The 24,973-nt window shown below is 43.4% G+C and overlaps 1 protein-coding gene across 2 annotated transcripts in view; it reads right to left on the bottom strand.

The window, feature by feature from the left end:
- Window positions 1-24,973, bottom strand: part of dock8 (dedicator of cytokinesis 8) — a 47,254-nt gene that overhangs the window by 11,096 nt on the left and 11,185 nt on the right. For both annotated transcript variants that reach the window (XM_079269556.1, XM_079269557.1), the window contains exons 4-38: window positions 24,889-24,960; window positions 24,236-24,344; window positions 20,847-21,056; window positions 19,905-19,990; window positions 19,170-19,236; window positions 15,702-15,851; window positions 15,367-15,447; window positions 15,102-15,264; window positions 14,864-15,000; window positions 14,544-14,637; window positions 13,885-14,047; window positions 13,096-13,213; window positions 12,592-12,662; window positions 12,236-12,380; window positions 11,824-11,925; window positions 11,527-11,622; window positions 11,079-11,313; window positions 10,779-10,943; window positions 10,469-10,644; window positions 9,915-10,007; window positions 8,937-9,032; window positions 8,209-8,358; window positions 7,833-7,946; window positions 7,526-7,681; window positions 6,926-7,065; window positions 6,489-6,652; window positions 5,937-6,088; window positions 4,556-4,738; window positions 4,115-4,241; window positions 3,579-3,666; window positions 3,339-3,435; window positions 2,682-2,816; window positions 2,288-2,440; window positions 300-458; window positions 115-215 (exon numbers count right to left, since the gene is read on the bottom strand). In XM_079269556.1, coding sequence (XP_079125682.1) covers window positions 115-215; window positions 300-458; window positions 2,288-2,440; window positions 2,682-2,816; window positions 3,339-3,435; window positions 3,579-3,666; window positions 4,115-4,241; window positions 4,556-4,738; window positions 5,937-6,088; window positions 6,489-6,652; window positions 6,926-7,065; window positions 7,526-7,681; window positions 7,833-7,946; window positions 8,209-8,358; window positions 8,937-9,032; window positions 9,915-10,007; window positions 10,469-10,644; window positions 10,779-10,943; window positions 11,079-11,313; window positions 11,527-11,622; window positions 11,824-11,925; window positions 12,236-12,380; window positions 12,592-12,662; window positions 13,096-13,213; window positions 13,885-14,047; window positions 14,544-14,637; window positions 14,864-15,000; window positions 15,102-15,264; window positions 15,367-15,447; window positions 15,702-15,851; window positions 19,170-19,236; window positions 19,905-19,990; window positions 20,847-21,056; window positions 24,236-24,344; window positions 24,889-24,960 — 4,548 coding nt within the window. The remainder of the gene's footprint in view (window positions 1-114; window positions 216-299; window positions 459-2,287; window positions 2,441-2,681; window positions 2,817-3,338; window positions 3,436-3,578; window positions 3,667-4,114; window positions 4,242-4,555; window positions 4,739-5,936; window positions 6,089-6,488; window positions 6,653-6,925; window positions 7,066-7,525; window positions 7,682-7,832; window positions 7,947-8,208; window positions 8,359-8,936; window positions 9,033-9,914; window positions 10,008-10,468; window positions 10,645-10,778; window positions 10,944-11,078; window positions 11,314-11,526; window positions 11,623-11,823; window positions 11,926-12,235; window positions 12,381-12,591; window positions 12,663-13,095; window positions 13,214-13,884; window positions 14,048-14,543; window positions 14,638-14,863; window positions 15,001-15,101; window positions 15,265-15,366; window positions 15,448-15,701; window positions 15,852-19,169; window positions 19,237-19,904; window positions 19,991-20,846; window positions 21,057-24,235; window positions 24,345-24,888; window positions 24,961-24,973) is intronic.

The following is a 24,973-nucleotide window of genomic DNA, read 5'->3' as shown; positions in this document are numbered from 1 at the left end:
GGAACCAGCAGCACAACATAGAGAAGCCACAGGGTGCTGAGAGAAGGAGAGTAGACCGGAGAGAGAGAGCGAGAGACAAAGAGGCAGCCTTTCAATGCTAATGGTGCGTCTCACCTGTACATGAGGTCCATCAGCATCTCAGGATCTTCCTGGAACTCCCTCATCTTCACCGTGTCTGACAAAATACTGTTCAGGTTTCTTAGAAGCTCATCCACCTGAAATCACAGACAAACACAAGAAGGCGGCGTGAGGCTACGATCCGATCACTGTCAGCAGTGTAACGCCGTCGTGTTTTATACCTGTGAGGGCAGCTGGGTGTTCCGCATCTCGGTGTCCTCCTCTGCGTAGGCCAGGATGGTGCGAAGTGAGCGTCGTAGGTATTCCTCCTGGAAGTCTGAGGACTTGCCCACCAGCGAGGCCAGAGACATGGTGACCTGCATCTTCACTCTTGAGAAGTTCTGGCGAAGACAGAGGGGGCCGCAGTGAGTGTCAGTGATGAACAGGCTGAATATCTTTTACATATTAATATTTACGGTTTGAACAGTTTGACTCCTTTCTTGTAATACAACAATTCCTTTTCAACCTGATCTTCAAGCTCCCTACAATACAATACAATCTTTCCAAGTCATGCAATCATGTGTCGTTGGAAACACTATGCTTGTACCCTGCTCATTTGAGTTATTTATCGACATTTGACAGAACACAGACTAAGACGTCTGTAACAGATACGTTATTGTACAACTGAAGAAGGATATTAAGCAATAATTGGTAAGTTTTGTTGTCCTCTCTCTCTCCCCCTTGCCACCTCCCTTTCCTTGTCTCTCCATTCTTCACACTACCTGTCCACCATAACTGACAAACACCCCCTCCGTCCTCTGCAGCGAGGTGCGTGTGTGAGCGGGGAGTGTGCTCGTGTACGTGTGAAGTCCCATCTATCTCCAGCATGACCAGCTAAGCGGGAAATTATCTCCCATTAGCAGAGACATAATCACCCATGGATCATCTCTACGGCCCCATTCTGTTCAACTGAGCATGGAGCCAAAGCCTAACCACCCATCACTGCCCTCTAACTCAGTGTGTGTGTGTGTGTGCTCAAAAGTACCCTAAATGATAGCTTAAGTCAACACACAACCCTCTTTGTCTTTCTCTCTCCTTTTCTTTCTCATATGCCCCTTTTCCTCTGAATTTCTTTCCAACTGTTCCATAACTAGACAAGATTTAACCACAGGTATCTGCGTTTGGTCATTTTGTGGAAGAAAACAAAGCCTGGTATTTTCTCTTTTTTATTACCACAATCTGAAATGAATGTAAAAGATGGACGGAGGAAAGACGTGTGTGTGACACAGAGAAGAAGACCAGGGCGGATGAAGGGAGGAAAACATAAACAAAGGAAGAGGTGGAGGTTCTGAATGAATGAGTCATACGCTGCTTCGCAAATTCAGATCACAGCTCCGTCTGTATACACCACATAAACAAACATACGCTGGGACACGCAGATGGGAAATACTCTCTTTAAACTGTACATATTGTGTGTGTGTGTGTGTGTGTGTGTGTTTGTAAGTGTGCCCCACAAGCTGGCGTCTGACTTTCATTAAAGTGTACAGACTGTAAACACAGGAAATAGACTGCAACAGCCGTTATCGAACTAGCAGAGAAAATGAAAGAAGATACTCTATCCTAAACCTTCCTTCCTTCCTTCAGATCTGTCTCTCGTTTTTTTATTTCCCTCCGTCACTGCCTCACCTCTGGCAAAAACACTCCATCTCCATCGTGATTTCCTCCTTCACACTCTCTCTCTGCCCTTGAGGCACATGAACCTACACATGCACACATATGTACTGTAACACACTGTCTGTCTGTCTGGCTGTCATTAGTTTAAGAGGGGTTGGAACATGGGGAGACAGTGACATATCTCTGTGCTCTCGACTCAGACACATCCTTCAGCAGAAACTTTCTGCGGCACGCTCAGAATTGACACAGAAGAGACATTAAAGCAGAGCAGGAGAGGAAAAGTGGAGAAGACAGGCTGAGATGTGTGTTCAAGAGCACATGTATCATAAGCAATTCTGAACCTTCATGTGCACTTAAATTATATTTAATCCGACATCATTGCAATTTCTTCTGCAAGCTTAGATGTTAGATATGGTTTTATCTGACAGGGAGGTAACACATGGCTGACATTTGCTTTGTGTGTGTGTGTGTTTCTTTGTGTCTGTGCATCCTGACAACACATTGGAGCACATACACAGGATCATCTCGTCTTTTGTGCGTGTGATTGTGCCCTTACGCTGGCATTGCTGTAGCTGTATCTCATGATGAGGTAGAGGGTGGCACAGGCCTGGCTCCTGTTCTCATCGACAGGGCTGCTGCAGTACTGAAGCACCTTCTGGCACAGGTCCGCACATTGCTCCGCCTCCTCCTCAAACATCAGGTCCCCAAACTGCACACACACATATACAGACAAATTAAAAACAGGTATACACGACACACGCGGATATCTACCGGTACATCAATAATTCGGGCTCGTATCAACAGTTTGCCACCCCCGCGAGTAAATAACAACATTTTAATTTAGACATAGATGGTGTTTCGTGTAAACGCACAAACACACACCAACACACACGGCTCCTCCTGAATTTCAAGTGCAACACACACACATACACACGTCAAAAGGAAACTACCTTGACAACGAGCGCTCTGAGTGTGCTGAAGGTGTGAGAGAGAAAAGTGGCACTCTGGTTGCAGGTGAGGGAGTGAAGTAACACCTTCAACACTCCGCCAACCACGCTGTCCTTACACTCAGCCAATGGCACTGCCTGGACAGGGGACATTAAAAAAAATGAGCAAATCAACAAGCAGTCTACACAGTTAATGTTTCAAGCTGAGTCTGAAAGACTGTCACATGTGTGGTACATGTGTGGTACATTATGCCGTCTTTGTGCTCACTTATTAAATTCATTTAATGTTATGTTTTTTTTGATCTGCGTTCAACCCGTTTTATACTCCGTTGAATAATGATTCACTGAGTGATAAACACTCTGGTTTTGACAGACTTAATGTTTCGGAGCCATTCTCAAGAAAGCTGATCAGGGTTTAGTTAAACACCTAATCAGGAACTTTGTTTGTATTTGAATTATGCATACAAATGTAATTATATTTTTAATAGGGATAGCTGTTGAAAGAAAATCTCAGGTCCCTCTGCAGATGCAAAATATTAAGAAAAACTTACAATATAGTGCAATCCATTACCAAATGCCAAATTTGCCAATGGTCTACATTGTAATTTAATTTAATTTTCTGTACAGGGTTGAGATATTGCTGATAGGTTAGAGTCTGACCTGAACAATGGTTTCCAGCAGATCCAGCACGATAAGGTTAGACTCTGTGGCTAAGTTTCCACTGATCAGAGCCTCCTGGTCCAACTCGGCTTTAGTCCTGATGAGCCACGGCGAGAGTGAGGCCGATATTTAGAGAAGAAAGCACAAAAACACTGAGAAAGCGAGCGAGAAAGACTGACAGTCGCTGGTAAAACGGGAAATCTTGAAAATTTGAAGGCAGGCGCTCAAGTAATAACTTACTTATCCTGTCTGTCGTTGGTCTGTCGCCACTGAGTGAGGTCTTTCCTCCATCGGAGGTTTTCTCTGTGACCCATCGTCCTATCAATTCCTGTGAGGGGTTCAACAGCAACTCATCATGTAAAGAAATCAGGTAGTGAGAAAACTATTATGCATGTTTACTTGAATACAGGTTATATACTAAACTGTATCATAACAATCCATAAAAAGATGAACTATGTTTTATGACAAAAACATGTATTTCAGTGCAACTATTACATTTTAAAATGAAAATTTAGAGCTGTATTTTCCCAATAATCAAACATTTCCCTGGTCTCCTTATACACCAGAGTATACTCATATCAAAAATGCTGCTTAACACAGAGTACACATAGGCTTCCTGACTAACATGCTAACCTCAGCATATACTGCGTAACCTGAAATTGGTTCCGACAGCGACTTGCCGACCGCACATTTACAAGACACTGATAACGTTCACTCGTTTGTCACTCGGTAGTTCCAGTTACAGAAAAGAAATTCCAAGAGAGGAGATACAACACCTCCAACGCGTTTCATCATCTCCCCGCGGGCTCCCATTCCCCTCAGCAGGGCTTCTTCCAGCTGCAGCTTGGCCTGCTGAGACTTCTGTAAGGCCTGGGTGCTCACTTTGTCACCGCTCTGCTTACCCTACAAACACACATTCACCCGCTACAAATAAGTGCATATAATTTGAATATTTTTAACACTTTGCATTTATCCTTAAGCGCTGTATGATTAACACACATGAGGCCCCAACGTCCCTGATGCGAAGTAGGGCTGTGCGATGATTAAATATAGTGTTTTATTATCCAACAATGGAAGAATGTGATACAATCATACAATGCAATATCATGACACACAATGACGTAGTCTAAATAGGTAACACATAGGAACTCAAATTAATTGAAAAGACTGCTGCAACTGCACCGACACAAAACAAGTTGATAACTGAGCAAACTGACCCCGTACTCAAAGCAGGACACGCAGATAGTGAGCAGCTCCAGCAGCTTGTTGAGCTGCGAGAGAGGCATATCTATAGTCCAGCGCTGAATCAGACTCCTGTCGGCGTTCTTCATCACCCACAGGAAACACGCCAACAGGTGGCGACTGGTGTCTGCTGCCAGGGTGGCTACGGATTTACCTTGCTGGGAAGAAGAGAGGAGAGAGACACGCGGTATGATACGGCATAATGTAGCTCTCACTGAACACTAAGAGCACACACAAACCTCTATACATGCATCTGCAGTGTGTGTGTGTGCAGCCGGATCGACAAGTTACTTTGCAGAAAATAAATGAAAGAACTGAATTCCAGTGTGTTCAGAGGTAAATAAAAAATAATCTGTGTAAACGTCCTTTAATGGTTTATATTATAACATGAATGCTTTACAGCACGATGGATTCATATATTTCTATCATAGCAGACCCTCACCAAAACACATTGATAACACTGTCAGTGGTGGTCTCCTGCTCTGCCCATTGCACTTGTTTATAACAAGTGTATCCAACGAACTAACGGTGTATCATTCACAAGCTTCTCTAAACCGCAAACATGGCCGGCCACTTCTTTCCACACGGGCTTTAGTGAAGTATGGTTCTCTTCCCCCATCTTAATAGGCGTTAAATCTACTGCAGATTAATTTACCTTCATTCGCGTGATGAATGAGTCACTGCTATAGGAGGCTACTGCTGCAGCACTGTGTGGCAGGTTTGATGAATGTAGCCATTAACCTCCTAGAGCTCTGCTGTCCCACCTAGAACCTGGTTTCCAGGTCTCTGTTTCACAGCAGAGCTGAGAGAAGCTCACCAGAACCAACATCAAATTAAATGTTTATTTGAAAATAAAGCTTAATGTGAAAAAAAACACATCTGTCACTGACGTTGTTTGAGGGGAAACTGCCTGAAAATGTGGATTTTTTTGTTGGATGTGTGATGGATTCCAGGCCGATTGGCTCAGTTGTGTGATTTCATGTAACAACGTACAAGGGACTGATTCATCTCCAGGAGAGCAGCAGAGAGAATGGCAGCATTCAGTTTTAGTGCCTGTGTTGTTGCTGTAGCTGTACTTGATGGATGTGGTTGTCAGGAAGGACGGCCCTGTTCACTTATGATGGCAATTCCTTCCCATAAACCATCTCCCGCAGACGTGTGTGCGCGTGTGTGTGTGCGATTTCTTTTCAGGATGGATGAAGTGTGTGTGGCTCTGACAGCCAATCAATCAGCTCACCTGTTAGGAGGCAGAATACTCAGACACAATCACAGGCACTTTTGAACTTCTTTAAATAATAAAAAGCAGACAACGATCAGTTACCATTTCATCATTAAGGAATCATTTGAGAATTTTACCATGGATGCCATGGAAACGAGTGCATTCCGTCCCAGTGTGTTGAAGGGGTTCCCGGCAATCGCCATGGCAACAGACTGATTGATGGGCGGGACATTTTCAAGGTCATCCTCGGGTCCGCCCGTCTTGTTTTTCCCACCGCGCGCGTCAGAAACTACGGAGACGAACAGGGTTCACATATGTGGGAGAAGACAGGGCTGGAGCATACAGGGTTTAAATGACAGCGTTTTACTGTGCGGAACTTAACACTACAGAAATTTAAAATAGACGTAAGAATCAAGCACCAACACATACTGGATGAACTAGAACATACCACACAATACATAACAGAGAAATATGGTTAAAATACTGCTAGATAAAATAAAACCTAAGCCCTGAGGGGCAAGTGAAGAAAATAAATGAGCTGATCCATTCTCTAAGTGACACTCGTCGTTTTCTTTTCTGTGTTTTCTCTACTTTAAAACAAAGTTTTGTCGGTGAACTAAAAGTATGCGATTTATGTCTCAGAGCGCTTGTGTGCTTGTGTGTGTGTGTGTGTGTGCGTGTATATGTACCAGTAAAGTCCAGATAGTTGGTGGAGTCAATGATAATCCCCACCAGGGAGAGGTAGAGGGCAGCCATCTTGGCTCTGATTTCAGGTTTACTACAGCAGTTGTCGAGATCGTGGGAACACAGCAGGCTGTAGATGGCATTGATGGCCTTTCTCTGGACTTTTCCCCTGTGAACACAAAGTTCAGTTGAATCCACCAATGACATTACAAGTATAGAGGATTCAAGTACGGTAAATACAGAAGTTGTATAAAATGTTTGGCACGTTTGGATGCTGTTTTATTTATTAGAATGTGTCCACATCATAGTAAATATTCACATGTATGTTTATAAGTCTGAGATTTTCTTTTTAATTTATGCCTTGAAAGAAATCAGAGAGAATAGCTTCGTGAAAAGAAGGCAATAAGGAGGGAAAGACTTGAAGGTGTCTAAGTTTCAATACCCCTCTGACTCCATGTCTAGAGCGGCACTGAGCTCTGTGAGCAGCAGACCGGTGAGGTAGTGCTGCTGCTTGAATTCCTGAGAAAGCTCAAACAGCCCCAAGATCCTCTGCTGCTCCTGGTAACTGCACGAGCTGGAACTCTGAATGGAGAGATGAAATGAAGCAGCGACAGACACAATGAGAGGCGCGGGAACATAATATGGGTACGACTTTTCCTTAATGCAACGTAAAGCACTTTTCAAACAGCTCTTTTTAAACTGAATCCCATTTAATCTCATCTGCTCGATTTAATGACTCCCTCAACTCCCCTTTTCAAGTCTCCTTAGCACTCATTATACTTTCCTAGATGTTTTTCTCTTAAATGGCAAATGTGAAAGCACGAGGGCCCAAACATTTACGCTGCTCCTTTATTGCAGCCATGACGATAACCCTCATCCAAACCAAGGGTCTACGGATAAACACTTACAGACTGAGTAAATAAACTGGACCTGCCACGCATGTCACTCTATCAGATTGTTGCATTTACAATCAGTGATGAAACAATCCCCTGAATCCCTGAATTACAAATAAGTGCAAATTCCAAATGACAAGTGGGCAGACCTGTGAGGAGATGGAGGGACAAGGAGAGGCAGGAGCAGAGGCAGGGCTGCTGAAGAAGAGGCTCAGGCTGAGGTAGTGCTCGTGACTGCACAGGATTCGCAGGAACTCCAGACGCATGCTGATCAGTGTTGGCATTGACACACTCTTCGCTGACATCTAGAAGGGAAATAGAGCGAGAGGAATATCTAAAATAACTCAATAATACACAGACGCCTCTCTCAGAATCTAACATAAAACAATTCCCTGAATTCATGTATTTTAAAACGCATATTAAAAAGGTTGTGGTTTGTAATCGATGTTGTTCTACCTGGTTGCAGTAGTTTTTCACCAGCTGAAAGACAAATCCTCGGTCCATGAGAGACAGCAGGTCATAGAGGAAGAAGGCCAGGCTGATGTTGACTTTCTCCGCTTGCTCTACTTCCTAAAAACAACAATACGTAAGCGGCACTGAGCGGATCTTGCCAAGCATCTAGCAGTGAAAGCTGAGCTTTTGATACCACAGAGGTAAATATAATTAGCACTTCTGTTGTTTGGAGCACACTGGCAACATGTAAAGGGAGGCTGAGACTGCTTCGACCAAAGCCCAGGAGAACAGGAGGAACACAGACGCAGTGAAGAGCGTTACACTCTTCTGACTCACTAAAATATCGGTGTATTGCCATCATCACCATCACAGTCCTCACCTTTTGTTGTTTGACGAGGATGGTGCCAATCTCGGCAGTCACCACGGAGACAATGGTGGTGATGTCATCTTTAAAGCGGTCAGAGAAGCGGCTCCTCCGGGGGACACTGTGCTTGTCGAGATGAGACACATGCTGAGCCATGCTTTTCACCTGTTGGAGCGAACACACATCAACACACACGTAAGAAATGTGAGTCAGGAAAACCATGGAAATGCTGAAAGCCAGAGTGATGAGTGTGCATGTAAATCAAGTAACCCGACGGACGCAAAGCTGATTTGATAAAAAACCGTGACCTGATAACAACAACCGTGACCTGATTATCATCATCTTCCGTCCTAATGTTTCATTACAATAAGAAAGATGGCTTTTTAACATTAAAGTGAGCATTTTGAGTGAAGTTATTGAAGAAAGAAATGAACTGAAGGGATGAGAGTGATTGTGAGTGATGACACACTTCCAAAAATCCAAAATGTTGATAAATTGCCAAGTGACTTGATAAATTACAGACTAGAGTGATTTAAAAAAAATGCCCCTTTGTTCCCCACACAATAAAAACATCATTTATCTTTTACTGTGTGTGGCCACGAGGTCATGTATTGTTTTGTAATTTGTATTGCTTCATCCATTCATTATGAACACCCTAAGCAGTCCTCACTTTTCCTCTGCGAGCTGTGTGTCAATCAAAGAAACCCCCTCTGTGATTTTATTCTTTTTAAAAGCACACTGACCAGCAGCTCAAAGAAGAACCAGGCATATTTGTACGCATTCTCTCTGCAGACCCCGGTGCTGACGACCATCTGCAGGCCCAGCTCCTCATGAAACTGCTGCAAGACAGAAAATACAAAGACTGTGGTGAGAAACAACCTCCCTCTGGTAGCTCATGGAATAAAGCATCTGTATTATACCAAATATCAATGTTAATAACATTTTAAATACGGGTTGAGCTTTGAACAGGAACAAACGTTAAACCATAATCCGCCACAGTATTGGGGCTCTCAGTGTCACACTCCCACCCTGTGGTAAGCAGAGGGAACCGTCTCTTCATAGTAAACTGTGCAGTGGGATGTTTGAGGTCCGAGTGTTGTTGAACACATGAAGAATACGAACAGTAAGACGTAGAATTCCTAAACATAACCGGTTATACTATGGATACCAATATTTAATACAATTATTTCAAGGTCAATAAAGTGTCTCCACATTGGGAATGAATGGTATCATTTTAAACAGCAACTATTGAAACACTTCAGCCTAAAATTCAACATATTAACATATTTAACTCAAACCATAAAATATGTAATTAGAAGAAAAGCACGCGTCAATTTAAATCATATATCTGGACTCAAACATCACCAGTTCTCTGCTTTAACGTGGCTATATTATCCTACAGTAGAGATGTGTTGTGCTTTATTAATAACTACATTAAACATTAAATCCACTTAAGAGTTGAACTGACTGATATTTTATATCATGCAATCTTCAGGACATCTCGCTGTGCATCACTGCTAACATATTGTTGCATAACTCAAATTTGAATATGTCTCAGTTGGATAGAATATATTAATTCATATTTCATAATGTCTAATCAACATGCAAATGTCTGCAACAAGTTTCTCCGAACTTTATTCATGAAGCTGCAGTGTATCGTCTCACGTGTCGTGACGGTGGGAAACAGTTAAAGAGAGGGAGAACTCCCTTTTTTTTTTTACCTTTCTGTTGGAGGGCCTGGTGCTTCCTGAGGAGTTCTGGTGGTTGTTTAAGTCCACAATGGTGGACATGCGGCTGCCTGGGTTGTTGTGGCCCTGGAGACAGAAACACACAGGTTCCATCACATTGAACGTGATGGGTGCATTCATTACAGTGGGCTTCTAGTGGCCTATTAGAATACTATTAGAATATGTACTGTGGGGATGAATAGCAAATGACATGTTTTGTGTGTACGGGTATGTGCAAGCCTGCTGGGATATTTATGTATGTGTGTGTGTGTATAGTTTGTTAAATAAATAAAACAGTGCATTGGCCTGGTGAAATATGGACTTTCAGTGAAGATTTATATGACACACTTTTTAAGTCACTGCTAATTTCCCTCTTTGTGTAGATGGGTATTATTTAGTCTTTTTCAGAAAACTTCCAAAACTGAGCTTGATTCATCTGGCACTCAAACATTTTCTTTGAATTCACTTCAAATCATGGTTCTGTGAGGTGGGGTGAATTCCCTGACAGAAAGATTTCAGGAGATTTGGTTTGAGGATCCTCTCTGTACCTTGGCAGAGAGGATGTTTTTGACCTCGGCATCTTCAGCAGAGGTGTGTGGAGCGGGGATGTCAGGGTTGCTGCTGCTGCGGATTCTGGATTGGAGAAGCATGGAGCCGACTGTGGCTGCTGTGGCCCGACCCATGGTGCTGTAACGGCTCTCTGCTGATGGTATACTCCCTGAATCTGAACACAGGTTCATGGGCACACAAAAAAAGATCACTTCTTCATTCTTAAAATAATCAAAGCAAATATAATCAAAAGGAAAAACAAATACAAAAAGTAAGCAAGTTAATATTGACAAATCATCATGTCAGTACCTGTATTCTGTATGTCTCGAGGGGGATCAGGCAGACGAAACACCCAGTAAAGGTAGGTCGCCAAGAGGCTGTTCCTACCCTGCTGGTCCCTGATCAGCTCCTGACTGTTATGAAGACCGTTGATAATAGACACCACTGATTCGAAGGCTATCTGGGCCAGATTGGCTATAGGACACAGACAAAAATGTTAGACAATTTCAGATGTCTCAAAACAGAGAAGAGCAGCAAATTTTCACATTGCAGAAGCTGGAGCAAGGGAATGTTTAACGTCCCTGCTTGATAAATGAGCTAAATCCTCACCGGTCTGGCCAGCGATGACCATGGGCTGCATGATGAGGGTGAAGAGTTTATCCAGCACCAGATGGAGGAAGAGGACCAGAGGCTCTAAACTGGAGGAGGACAGGGAGACGATGCTGAGCTTCAGCTCGTGCTCCAGCTTGTTCTCTGGAATCTTCTCTTCCCTGACCCGCAGTGGGAATGTAGCGCCACCCTCCAGGGCATGACAGAGGGTGAAGAACCGCTCCAGGTGGTTGTCCTGGTACAGAAAGGAGATGATTCATTACAGTGCGGTACTTGTGAGGGAAGCACAAGCACTTGTTTCTGTCTTTTCTCTCTTTACACAGAGAAAATAGTGTAAAAAGACAGTATGCCCGTGATGCCTCAGGGTGTGTGTGTGTGCATTGATGTTTAGACTAGGTGTGTGCATGACAGACTAAAATTGGAAGAGAGGGTAAGTAAAAAAACTCACCTGTGTGTGTACAGATGACACAGCCTGGACCTCGAGGTTGAAGATTCCTTTGTGACCCTCCAGCCACTTGACCGGAGGAGTCTGGGGAGGAAGTTTCTACACAACAGAGACACAGGAACCATAACTGTGGGAGCTGTCCTCCATGTCTGTGTTCAGTCTTTAATATGTCCACAGCCTTCCACGAATACTTGATGGCTCTTTTACATACAGTAGCATGATATGGACATGCAAAATGTATGTCTAAAATGTAAACATAAATGTATAATATATATATATATGTATAATAGATGTGTTTACCTCAGGCGTGTGCAGTGAATAGTTGACAGGTAGTCGCTCCAAGACAATGGGCAGACAGAACCGACCAGTCTGTAGCCGGTCATTATTCACTATGGGCAGCCACTAGAACAAAAAGTGAACAATTAGTATGTCAGCCGTGTGCACTTTAATATTAAATAAAAGTTCATTTTCTGATGTTAAATTAATTAATATGCTGCAGCATCTTGTTAAATGTGTGGGTCTGTGTTCTAACAAGTCTCTAGACATGTAAACCATCATGTACAGGATGTTATTAGGCAGCGCAGTACTTTGAGGTCAATGCTAATATTAGCATGCTGTCACTTTAAAAAAAAATATATATATATATATATATATATATATATATTTATATATAAATAGAAATATGGTCGGGAATTAAAGGACAAAATCTCACAGAGTATCCAATGAGCGTCTCACAGCTGCCACTCTGGTTCTGTTTCTGCTGGCAGCTGATATGGTAGAAGGTGAACAGCAAGTGATGTCTCTCTGTAAGACGGGCTGGAAGAGCCAGCTTCACTTCCTCATAGAAGTCTGGGGACCTGAAGATAAATCAAAAATAAATAGGGAGTTGTAGAGGAGGCCAAACGGAGGAAAACAGGGATGAGTGAGGGTGGAGGGGGAGAGAAGAGAGGACATGGGAAACCACAAGCCAGAGTGTGACAGCGAGTCAGGGAGAAACAGAATGACTGTTTATATTACTAAAATAATCCATCACAAACAGTATAATGTGCCTCAATAATATGAACTTGCTTGTTATGGTAGGTAACAGGGGTGTAGACTTCCTGTAAAAATTCAGGGCCACTTGATTTCCCAAAAATGACCTGAGAATGGACCGGGGGGGAAAAAAACACAAATTAGAGGTACAAGATAAACATCTTTTCACAAAAAGAGGACTGAGGATTTGTTCCCCATCACTTGCATTGAAAGCACGTTAGGAGGGCATCTCGTAATAGCATGAAAAGGAGGAATAATTACAGCAATCAAACCTTTTCTCAACATTCATATCGACACCTGACTATTGTTATTAGACTGACAGGAACAAATGTGAACCTGTCCTTTCAAGAGGGATGGTAAATCTGAAGGGGGGTATTTGCTGGGTGTTAACTTCAGTGTGCGTATTTATTGTTGTTATAATAATACAATTACAAAATGCACACACTTTCATGAGTATATCCAGTGGACCCATCAGCACCAATCAATGCTGCTGTGCTAACAGTGCAGCGAGATCACAGATCTACAAACAGCAGCACTCACAGGCAAAGAGCAGGTCGCGTCCTCTCCGCTCATAAACTGCATTTTGATGGTGATGTTTCTCGCTGATGTCAGCCTGTTGACAAAGTTTAGCCTCTGCGGGTAAACATACAGCAGGTTCCTACATTGACATAGGGAGAGAAAAAGGCAACTTTTGTACTTAATACATGAAAACAATCATGCAAATCCTTCTGTATATAAAATGAAGCAGTTCCAATATACATCCCTAGATGGCACTATCTGTGCAGCAACATCTTGGTCATGACAAAACCAGTAATTCACCGGTGGTTTTAACACTAGACTGTAATCTGTAGAAACCTGTAATACAGGGAAATACCGCAGATTCCTCTGAACAAATGCTCAGAGAACGTCAGGGTGTAATTATCGTGCACTCAACTTGTTCACACATGACCTTAATTATGTTTCGTTACAAGCAAAAGCATTTCAGAATAAAGTGTCCGCTCGCACAGGCTGCCTCTTTACTGTTGCCACTACCAGGCAATTTTACTGGTAGCCTGGATGGAACGGCCTAAAAATAGACGTAACACTAGAAAGAGCAAAGCGGAGTCAGCTCTGAGGTGACGAGTACAGCATGACTGTTCATGTTGCCTCTGGTCTTTCAGACCGTCAGTGAGAGGAAGCAGACTTGTTCACAACTCAAGCTGTGAATCATTTGAAAATGTAGTAAACATGAGTGTCTGTGGATACAGAAATGCCATATCTAAAAGTGAATTAGCTGTCTAATGAGTGTGTGACCATTCAGTTATAAATATATCATGCCTTCTAACCCACCTGTAAATGTTGTGAGGGACATACACCTCGCTGGATGAGAACTCCAGCACTTCTTTGATTGGCCGGATGTTCTTCTCAGCCACGGGTATCAGAGGGATGAGCTCAGTGGACAAACATGCCAGTGGCGTGTCGTGGACTGGAGACATGTCCAGTTTTATGGAACCTGGAAGACACAAGATAAGTCAGTTTCTGCATGTGTCACATGATATCATGTCACGTCATTTGAATTCTTTGCAATCAAAACGCAAACAAGACACATGCTGATAAAAAAAAAAAATCAAACCGAACTGTAGAGGGCTGGTTTGATTTTGGGGAAGTCTGCTTCTGCTCTTTCTTGCCGAGAGTCAGTTAAAAAGAGTGATACCAGTCTGTTCAGTATGGCGCAACAGGCAGCAGCCGGTTAGCTTAGCTTAGCATAAAGACCAGAAACAGGGGGAAACAGCAAGCCTGTCTCTGGCCAAAGGTAACAAAGTCTTTGTGCTAAGCTAAGCTAACCGGCTGCAGCTTCATGTGTAAACAGTCGGCCATGAGACCGGTATCAATCTCATCAACTCTCTGCAAGAAAGCAGATTAACCTAATTCCCATAGTGTAGAAGTATTACCTCAATTTAAAAAAACGAGAAAAAAAAACAGTGTTTAGATGTGATGAGAGAGATGACCTGATATTGTCTTGACTCTCCTCTGTGGAGTGGAGGTTTTCTTGATCTCAGACAAGAACTTGAGCAAATCCTCATCACTCAAACGATCTCCCTCCTGACACACACGCGCCAAAAAAACACATTAAATACATACATACGTAAATGTTAGACATTGTTTTAATGGTGAAGTGTTTATGGTGGAAACACTTCCTACACCCTGATGGAATGTCATGTTTGATCAAAGAATGAGACGAGGCCGACGACGGGCTCGTCTGTCTGTCACACTGCATGTTGTATCTCAAGGAAATAAAAGTCTCCTTGTGTGTGGGCAGCTGCCCGACCTGTTTGAAGATGGTGCTGATAGTGATGGTGGCAGGTTTGAAGGCAGACACGTTACAAAATTGATCATCGATGGTATTGTAACGTTCAGAATTCCTCCTGGGAAGCTGTGCCCTCCGGTCAATGCTGCTGGATTTACCTGGAAAAATAAATATGCACCGTAAACAAACAATCTATGGAAATGCATACCATAGTCATCCCCATTCATTATGACGAACACACACAAGCGCACACACACACCTCCTTTTAGGCTGTCGGAGTCGGTGACGTCGCGGTCTAGCGTAGCAGTGGAGATGACTTCCATGATATTAACAGTGGCCCAGGCGAACGGCATGCGATAGCGGCCGAGCCTCTGGCAGAACGTCTCCGCCTGACCTCGCAGCTTCTCAAGCTTGTCCTTGTTCTGAAAGATCAAAAGATGAGTTACGTTATTTGTTGTTTTTAAAAGAATGCAGTAAAAAAACAAAAACGCCTTAAACTTTAGGAACAATGCGCCACACATTACCTTTGCAGAGTCACATTCCCTCAGTGTCATGTAGGGGTCAGCACAGTCGCCGATCTCTCCCTGCTGGAGAACCTTTTCAATCTAAAACGCACACGTGAAGTTCATGAGCCATTAGAGCAGCTCAGAATAATCAAACTCCAAAATATACAAGTCATATATTGAACAGCAAGAAATCTAAAGGCAGCCTTGAACTGAATTACAGGGTATAGAAAACCAATCTGGGAGTTTAGGACCAAGTTATTTAAAGCCAGGAAGAAAATAGCCGAAGATCCTTTTACTTCTGCTACATGCTGCTGTTAGGATTTGTTCGTGGGTGCTATGGATTTCTTTATTACCTTGATGACCAGGTAGATATCTGGGGACGGGTAGGTGATGGAGAAGATTGCCGATCGGGCCAGCGTAGACTGATCCACGTGTGGAGTGTGAGGTTTCAAGAAGTTTTTTAACTGTTCCGAGTTCAGATCGAAGTAGAAGTTCTCTGATATCTGGAGGGAGACACAGGAGCCAGAAACAGGTCACATTATGAGGACTCCAGGACACTGGTTTCATGTAAACCTAAGACCGATCCTGGAATACCATCTGTTCAGTCAGCGCCACAGTTTCTCTACTCTACTTAATTTGTTTAAATACATTTTTTTCATCATCCATGTATGAAACATTCAATTTTGAAAAATCTTGACAAGCACAGAGAAAAATAAAAAACTAAAACCGGTGAAGAATGTGTGCAATTAGGGAGTGATCTTTTCTTTACCATGTAATAATACACAGTAAAATCCGGCCTACGGGGCTTTACATAGTCTTCTACTCGCCTTGGGGCTAGGAACACAGCCATATGTCCCGGCCTGGCCTGGTGTGGATCATGTGATCCTTTTCACTGGAAAGCCATGAAACACTCTCCTTCATTCTGCTCGTCCCGAAGGACCTCCGTTTTACTGACCACACCAAAGCAGACTGCTAAGTCAGCCAAACCTGCCCGAGTTGTTAACTGGAATCCTCATAACAGTAACCGTGATCAGATTTCAGACTCGGCAAAAGTATTCTAGGTTTTACATCTGAATTTTGTTAATAGTGGTCCGACAAGCCAGAAAGCCAAACTCCAGCGCAGAGTCTGTGACGGAAGTGACCCCGGTCACGTCAACACGAGGCACACTTACCACAAGAGTGAGAGTTCTCAAAAGTCTGCTGTGGAGGAGTCCACCTCGTACCGTCACGTGACTTCTTGGAATGCCATAAATGGCTCCTCAATAATCAAAGCCAGCTGAGTCAAACAGCATATCATGCTTCATATTCTCACGAAACGGAACGGAGTGCAAGTGTTTCACATTCATACGTAACTCTAACCACATTCACTTGTGAAAATAAACCTTCAAAACATCAAATTTGGATTGAGTGAGAAACGAGGAATGCAACAGCCCTTTGTAGCATGACATATTTGTCAGACCACACCGACTGACACACACTGTTTTAACATGTTCGAATGCGGCACACTTATGATCACTCCAGTGTTGCCACGTTAGCTACTGTGTGGCAAGATGCCGCGTGCTGTTCGACCCCTTTAACAACCGTTTTTTAAAGCGCCAGGTGAATAACAATTTTTGGGACAAACATCAGCTCCTTTCCCACAAACATTCTTCAAAGCAGCTCCATGAATCTGCAGTTATTCTGCTTCCTGAGGTTACGGCGTCAGTGAGGGAGAAATGGCTTGTCAACCAAACAAACAGACAGACACACGTAGCTAACTGATAGCAGAGTATCCACTGCCGATATGAAAGAAACGCCGTGGCTCTGATCACTCATTATGTCATCGTGCTGCAGTCACAGTCCAGCACATCTGGGCTTGTCTGGTCTTGTAGGAGAATAACAGGAAGAAGATTACTAATGCCTGCAGTAAACCTGGAGAGAAGCTAACATTTCTCCACCCTTTTTACTGTGACGACATATCTGTTTGCATGTCTACTCGAGAACAATTTGTCTGTTTTTATCCATGAATCTGATATCATAAGCAGGCCCCCTTTGTTGGGTCAAATCCTGCGTCACTACCTTGGCTGATGGACCAGAGAGGCATGATTAATAACGAAAGTATTATATGGAATTATACGAACATCTGCTGCACATTCCATAGATGTGAAACAACAAAAATGATTGAAAAAAAGAAGGAAAAAAAGCATGCAAACAGAGACAGAGGAGCACAATCCCAATGGGATACAGATATGAAAGCGAGGGATGCAGGGAAACCGAGAGGAAATAAGGCAGAGACTGAAAATATTCATGTACAGTGCTCTCTTTGACATATTAGGCAAAATGTTCCATACAGTGGAAAGCTCATCCTGCTCGTGTTGTCCAAACATCGGCTTATATAAAGTCCATTTTCAAAAATATGGGGCATTCACCCATCTCACTCCGACGACCATCTTAAAAGCCGTCCATCCTGCAGACAAGCCAGAAAGCAGCTGGGCAGCGCTGAGAAGAGGGCTAGGCCGACGGCTAAAACCCTTTCCCATCTGAGCGATCCATGAGCACTTAAGTGCCAACTAAATCCCTCCAGTCCCTTCACCCCAAAAAAAACAACAACTATCCAGCTGTGTAAATCCACAGAAAACATGCAAACAGCCGTGGTTCAAAATGGGTGACTGGGAAAATGCGGCGCAGTATTTGTAGTTATAGAACCAAAACATGACGACCCCCAGGGGCGCAAATATGTGAGGATGATGAGACGTAAAACCTTGTAGATTACACTGATCCCTCGATGTTGACTGCCAAAAGAAACTAACAGACCTCCCTGCATGCAACAGCTACCGTGAAACAAGGGTGGAAGCACAATCAATTAGACAAACAGAACATCCCAGTTGGATGCCATTCATACAACACCTAATAAGTTTAATTCAATCAAAGGTATGAGAGGTATTGACTCAATTCGGTCATTTTTGGGGCCATCAAAGTCACTAACTCAACTTCCTGTTTATGAGGGTTTTCTTGTGATCAGTGTTCCTCTCTGTCAAAGATGTGTTTTTTCTCATATGTCATCGTGATTTTTGAGATGCCTCCTCGGGCTGCATTTCAACGAATTGCAGCTCAGACAAAGTGACCGACAGTTAACATGTTATGCTTTGGTAAATGGACTGCATTTCTATCACTCTTTCATCCACAGCGCTTCACAATTTCCCCCTCACACACCCATGCGCGCGCGCACACACACACACACACACACACACACACACACACACACACACACACACACACACACACACACACACACACACACACACACACACACACACACACACACACACACACACACACACACACACAAATAATGTCCCACTTATGTTACAAGCAGTAATGATGTAAACAAACATTGCATATCATGGGTTTTTCACAGTTTCAGAAGGCACATTTGATAATGATAGCAGGTTTTTGCTATTTTTGATACCATTTGGTTACAATTTTACACAGACTGTGCTTCAATAACAATCACCTTTGTTGGGATTTCCCATTGTTGCCGTCACAATAACTGATGCATCGATCACAAACACCAAGGTAAAGAGTCTCAAAAACAGAGAACCTGTGATCACGGGAAGGCCAAACACTCTGACTGTCTCCACAACAAACACACATAATGAGCCTTGCCAAACTAGCATTTACTGCCGGACTATTGTTCTGCAAGAGGTTTGTAATTTTGTCCTATCCCTGTATTGTTTGTGGCAAGGTGAACATGCCGCACAAGTTTCCAAGACATAAGTCATGACATGCTTTTAGTCAACGATAGAAATTGTAAGGACTACCGTGAAGCAATGTATTCTTACCTTTTTCTTCTCCTTCAGGTCGTACAAGGCCATGGTGGCAAATATGGGCTCAATGTCAACCTCAAACCTATGAAGCAGAGGAGGAAAAGGACATTGCCCAGTGAATAATAGCAAGAGAGACAGATATTTAACATACTCAACATTGGTGATCTGGTCATTCCTGTTCTATTTTTTTCCTTTTCTATTCCCGTAGATTATTGTTGTACAACATGTAGCACAGTAAGTGATAATAGGTCTGAACTGAGGGTTAAAGGATGGGGGATGAAGTTGCCAAACCACTGCAAGAGGAGAAGTGAGTTCAACTAAAACATTTGCAAGAAGAACGAGTGAGATCAAGGGTGAAATGCAGAGCAACTGTGTGTTTGTGTGCATGAATGATAGAAATGAAGAGAAAGGAGACAAAATCCCACAGAGAGAGCGAGGGACGGGGTTTTCAGGAGAAGAACGGCAGCCACTGTACAGCTCAGCCCTCCTCCACTCTCCCATACTGCGCTGTCCGTCACATTTACCGCAAGCCTTTCTGAAACAATGACTGACTTTTAAGTCATGATCAGATGTGACGGACAAGAATGTACTGTATGTTGAATGCTTCGCAAAAGGTCATTTTCATAAACTAGGGGGTGTAGGAGTAATTTCCCTTTAACACAGCTAACTGATGATTCCTTGTCCAACTGAGGGCAGCTGTTTAAATCCCCCCCCCCCCCTCCTACAGTATTATGAAAATGTATTACATACTTGACGGCCTGGCATCGGATCAGGATGCGGTCTCCAGTGTGTTCTTTGGGGCAGTCCGGGATGGGCCGGATCTCCACTGCGTCTTCCTGGAGCACAACAGCAGAGAACGTTTTCAAACCATGCAAAACGAAATGGACCAGTTGTTACATTCGGAGGAGATTTAGTTCGGATTAAACAAGATTCACTGGTGTTTATGAATTGGGGGGAGGTGAAAATAAAAAAAATTTTAAAACACAGAATGGAAAACTTTTAAAGTGTTAACAAGGTATAGAAGTAAATCGATTTACAGGCAAGAGAGGTGTAAACTGATGCTCTTTAAATATATATTTTCCCTCTTAATAGTGGTGACATTAGAGTTGTGTCTGCAACTTCCCAAAACAAACACAAATACTGTTCAAAGGCTTTTTGTACTTTAAAGTCTACATCATAATAGATTCATCTGCAGATTATTCATTCGATGAATCAGTTAGTTGATAAAATGCCAGAAAATTGAGACGGTGGTGTCTTAAAATAGCTTGTTTGTCTGACCAACATCAAGATATCCAGTATCACAATAAGCAAAACTTCAACTCTGTAAACAATTTAAAAAATACTTTCAAAGAAGGTTTTCTGTTCACAAAATGAAGTACTGTTGTAAAGAGATTATTGTAATGTTGTTAACATGTCTGGCATGTTTTATAGATATTGATTGACTGTATATAAAGAAACCAGAGACAGCCTCGTATGACCCGATGAGCCGAAAACATAAAGCATGGTGTACATTGGAGAGGAGTTGTACGACTTGAACAATTTTGTATCGACGCTCACATTAGTCCGCATCTTGGTGCGTATGCCTTCTTAATAACAGTGACAGACCAACCTTTACACACATGGTTCCCCTATGCACGCACACACTGGTAATAATATTACAGCACGAGAGGACCAACTCTCTCCATGTCTCACCTCGTCGGCTGGTGGGTACAGAGCAAACAGCTCGGGGTGTCTGTTCCCCTGCCGTGCCTCCTGGTTGAAGCGGTCTAGCTCCTCGTGGCTGCTGAAGGCCAGCAGCCCCTCCACTCTCTGGTCCGGGGTCAAACACCGCAAGTTAAAGTCGGAGGAGGTCAGCGTGCGGTTAGAGTCATTACTCAGCCCCGCTAGTGTTGGAGACTTGACCTGGGGGCAAAGACAGAGAGAGAGAGGGTAAGGGGTTAGAGGTGGGGGAGGACCGAGAGAATAGGGTGAGGGGAATGAAATGTGAGCGGGAGGAGAAAAAACAAAAGGCTGAGCAAAAGAGAGAAGCTGAGAGACATTACTGAAATCGGGTGCAGGGTAAGGGATACCATATTAATGGATATTTGGACAACGCCCGGAAAACTTTATTAGTATGGGGTTTGAGTAAACAGGAAAGAAAGGCATCCATACTCGACAACCCCATTGAACCCACGGCTAAATCTACCTAAAGTGAAATGTGTGACCACAAATGATCAACCGTATACATCCACAGCATTTTATGAACCGTCGACAACATCGAGTACATTGGAAACACAGCCGCCGTGTTGTCAGCAGACACAACAAACAGCTAACAGGCATTTACGCAGTCTAGACAGTTTCTGTTTTGGCCCGGAGACAATGACAGTCTCCCGTGTGTTTTTGCCTGATCAAGGCTTACTTAATGTAGACAACACACAACACAACGCTCATGTTCACTGTATGCTACAGAGGGTGGAGGGACATAATGTACGTGACGTTAACGTTCAGCAGCTGCTGCCAGTTTCTTGCTGTATTTTCAGTTAGATACATGTGCATCTAATGTGGGATATACGGTCATTGAATTCTGTCATACAATAGGGTGGTATGACTTACTCGTCACTAGTGGTATTGATGCATTGTACATTAGCTGATGGAGTTGTGTAATCAGAGCTCTCCCAGCAGGTTGATGGCATGCCTGGCTCACTGACGCAGAGCAACAAATAGCCATGGAGAACAAGCTTGCAAAGATGCTGCATATTTTTGACATCCAAAGGCCCTGCCAGCAACAACACAGGCCTGTTGGAAAAAAAATGTATTAACGAAGTGAGCATAGCAGTGCGATATGTAAATGTACCCCTCAGATGCCCTGAAGTACGGGGAATCAAGCCGGAGATATGCACGAAAGATGTCTTCTGCTGTAAAATATTTATGTTGCCCTTTGGCCTCTGAGAGCTCCACCTTGTTTTCTGCTGTGTTGTTTAAAATATACAGAATTCGTACCTTTAGTGAGTGTCAATGTATTGATACCACCAACCTTATACAAATACATCCAAACTCCGACATTAACATAAACCATCCTAGCTTTAAAATCCTCGGTCCTTTGGGACTCTGGGGGAAAGGAAGCAAAAGCAACAAATACTTTTTTTTGAGCCTGTGGCTTAAAGTAAAGCACAAAACCACATTATCTCAAGTGATATTTAACATATCCAGAGCTAGAAAGGACCTTTTACTTCTGTTTAGAAACAGATTACCATTAAACTGTGTTAACGTTAACTGATTGGAGCCTCGAAGGTCTCTCAGGCTGGCACTGGCACCATATAGAATTGGTCAGACTGCGCTACAGGGCAGGGCATAACCTCACTGCTCCCATTCTACGTCCTTCTTGTCTCTTTCATTCGCATCATCCATGAGTCTCACATCCCAGCTCTCAAACCACTGGCAAGGACGGACCGAGCTTCCACCCTGGTGAAGCTTCACCCTGTTGGGGCTCCGAGGGACCATCACAATAGGGCCGTTCTTTCCCTCTCTTCCCCCTCCCTGTCACTCTCTTTCTGGCATGTAGCTCATGGGAAGCCCACAGCGATAATAAGGGCCTTTTGGTTGGGGTGATTAACCAGAATTGGCAAGGATGGGGTGACAGGAGGGGGGGGCTGGTGAGACTGGCTGGTGGTGAGGGACGGCTGGGAGTGGCGCTGACTGGGACTTGGATTGGCTGGGACTGCCTGATGCTGGGAGCTAGGGATTTGGCCCCGGTGATACAAAAGAGCTGGAGAGAGGGAAGTGAGAGAGAGGATGGGAACTTGGCTCCAAATAATGCCAGTCGACAACTGAGGCAGGGAGCCGTGATGAAAGTAAAAGACTGGAGGCATGCAGATGTAAGCTACCGATTCGAAAAAAAAGTGTAGAGTAGAACATAAACAAAATGAAAAGCACATATTCAACATCTCCTGGACTGTCAAGCTAAACACACAGAGGTTACAGGAGTTAGAATGAATAATATTCAGGTTTAGTTCTGTGCAAGCCAGGCAGAGTCAACTTGAAAGAGTCGCTGCAGGGGAAAGAGTGGCGGGAATAACAAAACGCCGCTGTGTGCACTATTAAAGCACCGCCAGCCCAGTCTCCCACTCCTCCCTCACACGTCTCTCAAGCCTTGATCGGTACGGACTACTGCTCTCACTTAATGACGTTCCTCTCACAAAAGACACTTAAACTATGTGCGACATATTTGCATTCAAGGACAAAGCTTTTTTTGTAGTTCCGCTTCGGAGTTTGATATTTTGGGAAATGCACTTATTTGCTTTCTTGCATATTTTTGGATGAAGAGATCTGTACCGGCCTTATGTTTGTGAGCAAAGTGAAGAGCAGGGAGGACGATATTCTGGCATGGCTCTCACATACCAGCACCTCTGAAGATCACTAGTCACATGTTTTTTTTTGCTATGTAACGTTTTCATTTTATTTCTTTTTTTAAATGTGGTATGCGTCCTATCCATTAGGCCACCGGGGCACACCACACTGTATTGTGTTTGTTTAATCAGTACACAAACAAGAGAAGATAAAGAAGAAAAATATGCAAATTTGTGTTCTTTAAATTTTGGATAGAGCCAGGCTACTAGAATTTCTGCTAAATTAAGATAATCTGCCAAAATACAACAATCCTCGACTGGCTCGAGCTTCACATACTCATGAGTGACTCATGAGAGTGTTATAAGGGCAAACTTTCTCAGAATGCAAATATGAGTATTTCCCAAAATGACTATTCCTTTTACATTTGGACTCTTCAAATGTATAAAGTTAATACAACCTATTAAAGTATACGAAGCTGTATCGGGACTGGGGTAGTTCCATTACATCTATTTCTCACTTTAATGGGACCTAAACAGGAGGCTTAACCGTGTCAACAACAAGCAAACGTAGAATATGATCTGAGAAAACAGTAGACTGACACAGCAGCAGCAAGACAGGTCTTAAGAATGGTTGAAGACAGGGCTGGAATAATTCTTCACTTCTTTCCCCCTTCACTCAGTGTGTCTACGCTGCACAAGACCGGCTCTGGAGAAGGCTTTGTGACTACTTCTCTTTTATTGGTCCGTGTTTCTTACTGGCTTCTGCTGGTTGTCTGGCTCGACGTCGGACTCAAAGGTCTGTTTCCGAAGGAGTTTGTGTAGGCCTTCCCGCTCCGAGTACGCACTCCAGCCATCGCCCTGGCACCTACACACACACACACACGCACACACACACGCACACACACACGCACACACACCAGGTTAACGACATAGACACACACATAAAAGTAAACTAACCCCTTCTAATCAAACCAGATCAGACAACAAAAAACAGAAGCCTTACGCAACAAAGTGGATGTGAGTTTGTGTGTGAGTGTGTGGGAGAGAGAGATAAAGAGAGCACTACAATGTATCAGATAGGCGCTCCTAGTGTTTAATGTTTACCCAGCTCTCTCAGGCCTCCTTTTTCCTGTTTCCCTGACACGTTCAACTTCTCAGACAGTTGGCACCTGTTGCTCAGTGTGACGGCTAAGATACCAGCGAGGGCATTTTTGCTGTTATTTTGAGGATATTTAGTTAAAATACTGCAGCTTGGAGTACATCTAGTATTCCATTTCTAAATTGTAAACCACAAAGACAGATTCAGTTTTGTCATTTCAAGGTATCCGTGTGAAAACATGAGCTACATGAGCTCTACCGCTCCGGGCGTCCTGGATACTGTATCCGTTGTTCTGTGGGAGACGGTTTACCTTCTAGAGACCAAAAGCCACGGCTGAATGTAGCTCTTCACGCAGTCTCTCACATGTGGATCCAACTCCAGTCTACAAAGAGAGG

Source organism: Melanostigma gelatinosum, assembly GCF_949748355.1.
Source record: "Melanostigma gelatinosum genome assembly, chromosome: 6".
NCBI classification, from domain to species: Eukaryota; Metazoa; Chordata; class Actinopteri; order Perciformes; family Zoarcidae; genus Melanostigma; species Melanostigma gelatinosum.
This window is presented reverse-complemented; position numbering and strand designations above follow the sequence as displayed.